General features: G+C 57.0%; 1 protein-coding gene across 1 annotated transcript; it reads right to left on the bottom strand.

The window, feature by feature from the left end:
* Positions 1 to 1,188: 1,188 nt before the first annotated feature.
* On the bottom strand, positions 1,189 to 10,435 carry BUD23 (BUD23 rRNA methyltransferase and ribosome maturation factor). Its single transcript, XM_075904979.1, has 12 exons — positions 10,240 to 10,435; positions 9,233 to 9,270; positions 8,402 to 8,497; positions 7,728 to 7,810; positions 7,488 to 7,584; positions 7,136 to 7,232; positions 6,161 to 6,211; positions 5,568 to 5,653; positions 5,285 to 5,330; positions 4,766 to 4,827; positions 2,059 to 2,148; positions 1,189 to 1,836 (listed from the first exon to the last, which is right to left on the bottom strand). Exons 1-12 carry the CDS (start codon positions 10,285 to 10,287, stop codon positions 1,782 to 1,784), a joined length of 849 nt encoding a protein of 282 aa, XP_075761094.1. The 5' UTR covers positions 10,288 to 10,435; the 3' UTR covers positions 1,189 to 1,781.
* Positions 10,436 to 10,438: the final 3 nt, after the last annotated feature.

The following is a 10,438-nucleotide window of genomic DNA, read 5'->3' as shown; positions in this document are numbered from 1 at the left end:
CTCACGCCTGTCAGTATCCAGCACTTCGGGTGCTCTGCCAGCATCCCTTCTGCCCAGTGTGCTGCTGGACCTGGGGGCGGAGGGGGGGAACACACACGGCAGGGTTGAGGCAGGCAGCTACAGCCCAGCAAGCTGCCAGGCCTGAGCTGGGGCCCCTGGACATGCCCTGCAGTGCTGTGTCAGCCCCCTCAGCACAGGGTCTGACCAGCTGGGCCGCGGCCACAGGCAGGGCAAGGCCTGGCTGCTGCCTGGGGTGCAGCAGGCACCTCCCACCAGCAAGGAGCAGGCAGAAGCTGGTGCTAGGCCAGAGTGTGGCTGGGCTTGACTCACGTCAGGTAACCAACCTCCAGGCCCCTGTGGCCTTGAGCATGTGGCCCTGCAGGGTTTGCTCCCTGGCCTGGGCCTGAGCCAGCTAGAGCATAGGCAGACACTGCTCCCCCAAACTGTCCCCCTGCGGATACAGGCTGGGGGCTGCGGGTGCCTTGCAGGCCAGCAGCGACTCTACTGGGTACTGCCCACGTGCACACCAGCCCAGCCAGCCTGCTAGTGGCCACAGCCGCTGCCTGCTGCACAAGGGCTAGGCCAGGCACCTGCTCCCCTCCTGCAAAGCCCAGCCCACAGCCTGCCAGGGGAGGGCTCCCCTGAGCCACAAGCAATAAACAGGCTGCCAAGCTCAGTGCCTGGGGCTGCCAGCTTCCTTCAACACCCTCGTGGGGCAGAGCACAGCAGCCCGGCCGAGCCAGCCGCAGGGGCACCTCCTGCAGGAAACCACAACTGGGGAGACAGCAATAGGGCAAGCGGGATTGTGCCCAGCAGCTGCACCAGGGGGTGCCCCTTGCCAAGGGCTAAGGAGGGACCATGGCTTAGGGCAAGAGTGCAATCCATTCCCCCCCTCCCTGGTGCGGGGGGGTCGCTTGGGGGAAAGGAGCACTCTCCCCCATGCCCCGGGGCTCCCCGTGCTGGGCCTGAGCCAGTATTGCAGGAGCATGGGGACACACGCAGCTGTCACTCCGGCTGGGGAAGTTCAGAACCCCTGGAGCTGTACCGTCGCTGTACCGTGAGCCAAGTGTCCTTGTTTTCTATGTGGATATTGAACCTGATGTGCTGTTCCCATGGGTAGGGCGTTGTACGTGGCTTCCTTTCTACATCCAGCTCCGGCCCCACCCCCAGCTTCAGGTGCAAAACAGCTTCCCACCGGTGGAATTTTTATGTAGAATAAACATTTGTAACCACAAAGCAGAGCAGTGGCCGCATCACTCCCTTGCCCGGGAGGGGAGGGACAAAGAGGAGGCACCTTTGGCAGGCGGCAGCTCCAGGAATTTCCCTTGGCTCAGTGAGGGATGGGCCCCCCACCTCTAGCTGCCAACCCAGCAGCGCTGCAGCAGCGCTTACCCCGGTCCCTAGCGGGCTCCTGGCGCACACAGCCCTGTGCACACAAATACCCTGGCGGGGGGAGGGGGGGACCCACCAGCCCTTGCTGTGCACAAAGGCCCCTGGCTGGAGAGAGGTCTGCCCTGCCCGGCCCAAGGGCCATTTTCCGTGTAGGCTGGATACTGGGGCAGGCTGCACACCAGCGTCTCTGGCCCCTCCCCTTGGCTTGGCGTCAGCACCGGCCCCGAAGAACAGATGCAGCGAGTCTGTCCCCAGCCAGCGTCTCCAGGCGCGTCCAATGGGATTGGAGACAGCTCTGCCTTCCACTGCGACCCGCTCTGGCCAGGCGGCGCTGCAAGGACGCTCCCCAGAGGTGTCATGCCTTCCCCGGAGCTGCCTGGAAGCACAGGTCAGAAGCGAGGCCGCCGCCTGCGGCCGGTGTATCTCGTGTCCGCCCTCACATCCCTGCAGAGCAAGGCACAGAACAGAGCGCACTGGAGGGAGGAATGGGGCTGAGGGCGAATCAGGCCACAAGTAGGGAGGGCTGGAGCATTGAACAGGCTGCGGCCACGCCGCCCAGGGCAGGTCATGACAGGAATGTTACCAGCCATGGTCTGCAGGGGAGCCCCAGGCAGTGGGTTAAGCCCAGACTCTGCCCCCCGCCAAGGGAGGCACCATGGTACCTACTTGCCCTGCCGCCGCCTCCGCTCCTTCTTCTCCAAGACCCAGTCGCGGCTTTTCTTCACAGACTTGCCCTTGGCATTTCTGAACCGCGTTCTGCGGAGAAACATGCACAGCGGTGCTGGAGGGTCAGGCAATCGCTGCCTCTGGGGGGCGCGGACTCAGTCCCTAGGGCACAGCAGCGAGCACTGGCCAGGTACTGCCAGCCCGGACAGCGACGACCAGGCGCGAGCAGCGGTGTGAGCGAGCAGCACTGGGAAAGCAGGACGCAGAGGTAGGCCAGGAAAATCCTGCCAAGCCCTCAGCTGCAGCAGCCCTGGCCCAGCAGCACCGGGGGGAGACAGGCAGGCCTCAGCCCCACCTCAGCAGCAAGAGCGCACCCCTGGGCTGAGATCCCGCCAGGCCCCATCTTTACTGAGCTGCCTACACTGACAGCCAGCTGGGGTCTCGGTGGGGGACAGCCCCCATCAGGGACAGGCAGCTGCAGGTGGCCAGGAAGCTGCCTCAATGGTAGGAGCCATATGCTGGGTACATTAAGGAGTGGAACAGTGTCAGAGGCAGGAAAACATGGCGGCCAACAGCTCCTGGCAACCACCACGACTATCCTCTGGTCGGTGCTCTCAGTCTCTCCTACCAGCTGCAAGGGGAGCTTTGCCCTGCACCACCACCTAGGAGGAGACTGCTGGCAGCCCGGCCTCCCAAGAGACCCGGCCAAGCAGCAGAGAAGGGAGGGAACACAGGGCTCCACAAGGCAATTTACCAGTGCAACTACCCCGTGCACATAGTGCCAGTGCTCCCACGCAGACAGCCCTGGGCCAGCCCGCCTGAACTGAGCTCCACAGACACTGGGGAGAAAGGACTTCGTACAGCCCCACAGCCCAGGCCCCCCTCCTAGCATTCACCCAGCAAGGCCAGGGAAGACCAGGCTAGCCAATCTCAGGTAGAAACAAGCAGAATGGGACCCTTTGGGCCCTCTTCACATGCCATAAAGTAGCAAACTCTTCTGCCACTCTGCGGTGGCCTAAACTGCACCAGCCCTGAGCAGGGTTCCCTCTAGACCAGGGCTACTCAACTCTGGAAGCCCCGGGGGCCACAATGACACTCCCAGCACATGCTTACGTGTGGTTGCATGTACACACAAATATACATGCAAACAGATGCAAACCGCGTCTTCCACGCTGATGGGCATGAATACAAAGATTAAGGCTAGACTACAACACACTGGCCCCATTGAAGTCAGTTCAGCTGATATCAATAAAAATGCAACATTGACCCCATTTCCACCCATGTGACTGCACTTTGAATGTAACTAGTAAAACGCGCATCAACAGAAGACCTTTACACTGACTACTCTTTTGTTTTGATGGTTGGTTTGGTCCTGCCTTGGCCAGGGGGCGGGACTTGATGACCGTCTGAGGTCTCTTCCAGCTCCATGATTCTAGGACTCCCACTTGCGGGCCGTGTGTTGAGCCCCCGGAAACCCAAACTGCACCGTGGGCCACAAAGAAACGAGCCACAGTCCACATGCAGCCCGTGGGCCACGTGTTGAGTAGCCCTGGTCTAGGTTTTCCCACCCCTGAGCGGAATGAATGTTCTTATGTGCACCAATATGATGGGGATGTGACATCACAGAATTCATGTGCCAGGACTGTGGCCAAGGAGTTGGGAGGGGGCTCAGGGCTGGGCCAGAGGGTGGGAGGTGCAAAAGTGTGAGGGCTCTAGCTGGAGAGTAGGGCAGGGCTGGGGTTGAGGGGCTCAGGAATGGGACAGAGGGTTGGGGCTGCAGGGTCTGTTTGGGGGTGCTGAAGAGGGCTCCAGGTTTGGGGAGGGGCTTTGGGCTGGGAGCGTGGGCTTTGGGATGGGGCCAGGGATGAGATCTTCAGAGCGAAGGAAGCCACTCGAGGCTGGGGGAAGCAGGGATGTTAAATTGCGGTTAACTGACTCGTTGAGGAGTCGATGGAATTTCCATCGACTAGTCGACAGGCACTTCCAGATTCCTCCCCCACCAGGGCTCTGTGCATTTCAAAGGAGGAATGCGGAACTCCACCTACAGCTGGGGGCCAGCAGGAAGTCCCAGCGGGGGCTCCTATACATTTCAAAGCCATGCTGCATACAGCCTGGGCTCCACGGCTGCCCCTTTGAAAAGCAGAGGCCCAGGCTCAGCTGTGTGGTGGCTGCCCCTTTGAAGTATCCCTCCCCCCTTTGTTGCTGCTATCTCATAAATCGACTAGTCGACAGACTATCCGAAAAGCAAATGCTTACCAGATAGTCGACTAGTCCTTAACACCCCTAGGGGGAAGGTCAAGGTGGGGCAGAGGACCAGGGCTTAGGCTTACCTGGGCAGCTCTACGCTGGCGCAAGTACAGAAGGGTCCCTTTCCCCAAGACAAAGAAGTTTGGTGCTTGGGCCAGTGGGCATAGATGTCCCCCGCCGGCTACAGCAGCTTCAGGGCTTGGGGAGAGAGTTCTCCCCCCACTGCAGCCCAAACCACTGCACAGGGTTTAATGGGCAGCTGCACAGCCATGCAGCGTAGGGGGAATTTAGGCTGTGGGGCGGGGAGGCTACGCTGAAACAGAGCGCCCAGAGCCAGAGCTCTCCCACATCGGGGTCCTGGCCCTCCAGCTCCCTGAGTCCAATGTCAGTGCTGCCCCCTCCCCACTAGCCAGGCCCCCAGAAGCACTGTCATTCCCAGGCAGCTTGGTGAACACGGTACCTTTCGTTGGTGAACTTGGCCTGCTGAGACTCCTCTGCAGCAGTGCCCGCAGCACCGAGGGCCTGGAAGCACAAAGCGATGAGCCTCAGAGCCAGGGAGCAGCGCCCGCCCCGGCAGATGGGGCTCTGCAAGAGCGAGGACTGAAGCGAGGCCTGAGTCAGCAAGTCTCAGGGATGGGCCGCACTTTGGGAAGGAGTAAATTAACCTTCCAGCGCTTGAGGCAAAATCAGGCCAGCCCTAGGCTGGCTGGAGGGGAGGCTGGGACAAGGCAATCCGGGAATTAAGGCCACACAGGCCTAGCAGCACCATCAGACTTCAGGCACATCAGCCACAAGAGCTGCCTGAGCAGTGATGGATGCTAGGCCCTCTTGGCAGAGCCCTTTCCCCGAGGTTTGGTTGTGAAGCCCAGTGCTGCCCCAGGCGGGACGATGATCCCAGAACCCCCCGCCATGGCCTGGCTCCCGCTGTTCAGGTTTCCTGCCAGGGGTGTATCCCCACCACCGAGATGCAGCTCATTACCTTTGGCAACGCGCCAGCCGTCCCCACAAAGAGACACAGGAAGAACCTGCAAGAGCGACAGCGAGATGAGGATCGTGGCCTGAGACCTGGAGGCTGGGACTCTGAGGCCTAATCCTGAGCTTCGGTCCCAGCTTCCAGAAGCTGACTTGAGGCCGCCTCCTTGACCAGCGTGCGCCAGGGTGGGCGACAGGAACTCCTGACCAACGTGGGGCAGTGGTCCTGCCGGGGACGCAGCCAGCGGTGTCAGCCTCCTAAAGGGACTGGCTCAGGAGACAGAACTCACTTCTTGGCTTTGGCGCTGTTGGGATAATCCACCACCACGCCTCCCGTGAAGCCCGCCTTCATGGCCTGTGCCGTGATGAGCTCCAGCTGGCAGAGAAAACATGTCAGGAGCTGCCCTCCCAGGCTGACAATAGACAGCCAAGCACCCGAGGCCCAGCCCACACTAGCAGTGCAGCTCCCCATCAGGTCTAGCCAGCCTAGGGCTGCCCCCCCTTCAACAGCAAAGCCTGAATGCAACCCCAGGCAGCTCATCGCTCCTTCCCCACTCTCGCCGTTTCTCTGGTGCCTTCATGCTCTAGCTCTGAGCGACAGGCCTTAAGGGCAAGGGCAGCGGATGGATCTGCAGCACTGCCGAGCTCTGGTGCTACATACACACTAACTAGCTCTGAGCCCAGCTGCCTGCCCAAAGCTCCTTGAGCATCCAGCTTCCCCTGATACCAGCAAACAGACCACTGGGAAATCTGGCAAACAAAACAAAGGCTGTTCTGCTGGGCCCTTAACGCAGCCCACCCCCACACTCCAATGGCAGCTCCAAGCCCCGCAAGCAGCCCCACTCATCCCTCTCTGCAGCTCCTTTCCCCACCAGCCAGTCACCTGGTCAGAGTTTTCAGGGTAAAGCTGCAGGACAGCTCGGGATCCTCGGGCCTGCAGGAAACAAGGGGTTAAGAAGCCCTGTCCCAGACCAGGTTTTCCCCAGCACACAGTCTCCCAGTCCCAGCCAACATGACTGTAGCCAAGAGTTCTGGCTAATGGTGCACAGACATTCCTGCCCACCTCAGGCAGGGAACATCACCATGCTCTCACTAGCCATGTGGGAGAAGGAAGGGAAGCTGGATGGCTGAGGCAGCACACCACTTCCCAGAACAACGGGCCAAGAACATTGATAGTCCCAGGGTAACTGCACCTGCTTCCCCCACTGAGATCCAGCGTGGGCCCCCAAAGTTCCCCGGTCTCTCTCCCTCCTGACTACAGTTTTTCCAGGCTGCACAGTCCACTGCCTACACAATTCTAGTCCCAGCAAGCCAGCTGCCTAATCAGGCCAGTACCTGAGCTTTGCTTTCACTCCAAAGGCTGTGAACAGCAGATACAAGTCATGCCCAGCCCTTTCTAAGTCAGCGCATTTATTGATATACCGAGAAAACACATTAAACAAAAGAACAGGCTACAACTCCCCAACTCCAGCCTTTGGGATGACAGCCTTAGGAGACAGGCCTTCTCAACAGGTTTGCACTGTGGTTACAAATTCACAACTGTCTCACCTTCCAAACCAGAGCTGAGACTGGGCAGTTCAGCTGCTTTTTCTCTCAGTCTGGGCCTTTTGGGAACAGTTTTGCATAATTGACAGAGGGAAATTTGTATCAATCTCTTCCTGGAGATTCCCCAGGAAATCCACTTCACACTTATTGTCCCCAAGGCCCATTCCTGTCTGGCACGCTTTCAGTACCATCCTGGAACTCCCAGGCCCCCCACGTCACATCTGATCACGTACAGTCCCACCCACAAAACAACACATACTTACTACAATACGGACATTGCAGGACATGACCAGGTCCGTCACTCACCACTTACCAAGGCAGAATAGAGAGTTGAGAAGAATCGATACAGGCGTTTTGGGGGACTATGTGTCTTCTTGTCAGCATTACAGAGCCACTGCACTGCAGAAATACTGAAAGAGAATGTGTGAGCTAAGGGATACTGAGCCATTCTGAGAGTTATAGGTCATTTTCCAGCAGCTGCTCCCAAGAATGGCAAGAAGCACCCTCTAATTCAAAGCCTTTCCAAATGTCCACAGCCTGCCATGTAATGCAGGAATCACTCTGCACCAGGGTAGAGCCAGTGAATATGGGCAGGTGTGCTGGTATGGTCTGGCTAGGCAAAGTCTCTGGGAACTAAGAGAAGAAAACAAAGAGCAACGTCTCACCTGACACATCCATCAAACATGCCTGGCCTGAAGGGAATCCCCTGCCCCACATCTGCAAGGAGAAGGTCTCCTTCCACCTCTCTCTCCACAGCAACATCTGCACAGCACAAAACACAGCTCGGGAAGTTGGCCACCAATCTTCCAATTAGTATCAAGGGCTGCATTTCAGATATTTCCAGCCCTCCTGCTGTCCCATATACTCAGCGTACTGGGTCATGGAGGGGAAACGGATCTGCTTACCCAGCATGGCAGAACTGATATCCATCCCAACCCAGTGATGTCCCTCTTCAGAGATGTAGTCTCCACTCAAACCAGAGCCACAGCTAAAACCAGAAGAACAGGACTTAGCAATGTGCATCAATCCCAATATCCTGCCCTTTGGCTGTCAGTGTGCAAGCCCTTTCAGGACAATGATCTTCTTTTTCCTCTCTAAGCCACAAGAGTGGAAGTTAAGAACTTGGACACCACATTCTCCTAGATAGTTGAGCCGTGGTCATTATCAAGTATCAGAGGGATAGCTGTGTTTGTTTTTGCAGATTCAGATTATGAGAAGTCCTTGTGGCACTTTACAGACTAACAGATTTAGTGGAGCATAAGCTTTCGTGTGCAAAGACCCATTTCATCAGATGCATGTGACATGCACCTGACCAAGTGGGTCTTTGCCCACGAAAGCTTATGCTCCAATAAATCTGTTAGTCTAGAAGGTGCCACAAGGACTCCTCGTTGGTTATCATCATGGTATCCATGGAACTCAGGAGATGCATCGCTCTGATTTGCAGAACGAACCTAAACTCCTTACACTGCCTATTCAGAACTTCATCCTTCTCTAACTACACCTGACTGCCAGAGAAGTTAGGTGGGAGGAGGGAAGCAGTATCTATACACTTCTATATGGCTCACATGCAGGGTCTTACCCAACATCCAGGAGGAAACATGGCCAATCGTCTGGCAAGCCCAAAAGTTCCACGGCCCGCTCTGACATCTGCGTCTGGATCTCAATCATTCGAGAACTGAGAAGGAAAGAATCCTCCTTTAATCATGTGAAAGCAAGAATGAGGGATACAAGCAGCTTCTGCTATCAAGAAAAAAAGTCACAGAATGGTGAACACCAGCTCAAATCTTTGTCATTCAGGAAGACAATGGAGTATTTGACAGCACAAGAAACGGCCTAAAATAGGAACCTGCTTTGGGGTGGGAATTCCTGCACTCCTTTGGGGGCCCATGGGCCCTGCATGAATTGATTTGGGCTTTTTTAAGCTGCCTGATCTTTAATACTATTGGATTCAGACATTTCTTTGACTGCAACTGGTCAATACAACTCTCCACACAATTACTAAGACAAAACTCAGGCACCCAACGCTGTCTGCTCTACTATTCCTCAGGAGTGATTAGCTAAGAGCACAGTGGCAGATATTAAACTGCACATTATGCTCATTGGGGAGACCTGTGCAAACCCCAGTACAACTGGAGAACTCTTGTTGGGAACAGACCCATCTGCTCAGGAGTGTGCAACACACCCATTAACATCAATAGAGCAACTGTTCCAGAGCGCAGCTTGAGCTCTTCCGCCTTGTCATTCGGGTCAGACTGCACTTCCAGGGGCACAGCGATGTGTTCTGGGAGCACAGGGCAGCCTGATGTTGTGGGGATCAGCACAAGGATGGGACTAGACCTATCTCCCCCTGGTCCACTGGGTCTGGCCGTGTACAGAGGAGGGAGGGAGCTGGCAGGAGAGAGGCCCTTACTTCTGGGAGTATTTCTGGGCTTCGGCCGCATCGTAGAACTACAAGAAAAACAAACAGCGTGAAATGCGGGGAATGAGCCCACTGAGCCCCCCAGAACTCACCCCAAACCCTGCCCCCACACTGCACCCTAACCCCATTCCCTTAACCTCGCCCCCAGAACCCCACTCTAACCCCGCCCTGAACCCCACCCCAACACTGCCCCCTAATCCCTCAAACCCCGCCTTAACCCCTAACCCTGTCTCCAAAACCCCACTAAAAAGAAATAAAAAGGGCAACTAAAATGATTAGGGGTTTGGAATGGGTCCCATATGAAGAGAGGTTAAAGCAACTGGGACTTTTCAGTTTAGAAAAGAGGAGACTGAGGGGGGATATGATAGAGGTCTATAAAATCATGAGTGGTGTGGAGAGGGTGAATAAAGAAAAATTATTCATTAGTTTCCATAATATAAGGACTAGAGGACACCAAATGAAATTAATGGGTAGCAGGTTTAAAACTAATAAAAGAAAGTTCTTGTTCACACAGCACGTAGTCAACCTGTGGAACTCCTTGCCAGAGGAGGCTGTGAAGGCAGGAACTATAACAGAGTTTAAAGAGAAGCTGGATAATTTCATGGAGGTTAGGTCCATAAAAGGCTATTAGCCAGGGGATAAAATGGTGTCCTTGGCCTCTGTCTGTCACAGGCTGGAGAGGGATGGCAGGAGACAAACAGCTTGATCATTGTCTTCGGTCCACCCCCTCTGGGGCACCTGGTGTTGGCCACTGTCGGTAGACAGGCTACTGGGCTGGATGGACCTTTGGTCTGACCCAGTACGGCCGTTCTTATGTTAACCCCGCCCCCTAACTCCACCCTAACCCCGCCCCCAGAACCCCGCTCTAACCCCGCCCCTAACTCTACCCCCAGAACCCCGCCCCCTAATTCCACCTAACCTGCCCCCAGAACCCCGTTCTAAACCCGCCCCCTAACTCCACCCTGACCCCGCCGCTCCGAGCCCGCCCGCGACCTCACCAGCTCCGGGGGGCCGCGGTGCTCCGGCCGGCGTCCGCTTCCCGCCATGCTCTCGCTCTGACGTCATCTCCCGGCTCGCGGCGCGCAGGGATGAGCGCGAGACGCCGGCAGCGGCTATTGGCGGAAGCCTCCGCCTATCCCCGCGAGCGGCCTCATGCCATTGGCCGCAACCGCCTCCGCCCGCCCCTGCCCGCGAGCG

Source organism: Pelodiscus sinensis, chromosome 21 (genome assembly GCF_049634645.1).
Source record: "Pelodiscus sinensis isolate JC-2024 chromosome 21, ASM4963464v1, whole genome shotgun sequence".
In the NCBI taxonomy this organism is placed as follows: Eukaryota; Metazoa; Chordata; order Testudines; family Trionychidae; genus Pelodiscus; species Pelodiscus sinensis.
Note: the sequence above shows the minus strand (reverse complement) of the source record. Positions and strands in the feature narration are given on the sequence as shown.

Bases quoted from the DNA above. Each gene is read 5' to 3' on its own strand.
- BUD23 (XM_075904979.1), bottom strand. From the start codon at position 10,287: ATGGCGGGAAGCGGACGCCGGCCGGAGCACCGCGGCCCCCCGGAGCTG. The intron at 7,585-7,727 runs GTAAGCAGATCC...TGTGCTGTGCAG, and splicing joins TATCAGTTCTGCCATGCTGG to ATGTTGCTGTGGAGAGAGAG. The intron at 5,331-5,567 runs GTGAGTTCTGTC...TCGCTCTTGCAG, and splicing joins AACAGCGCCAAAGCCAAGAA to GTTCTTCCTGTGTCTCTTTG.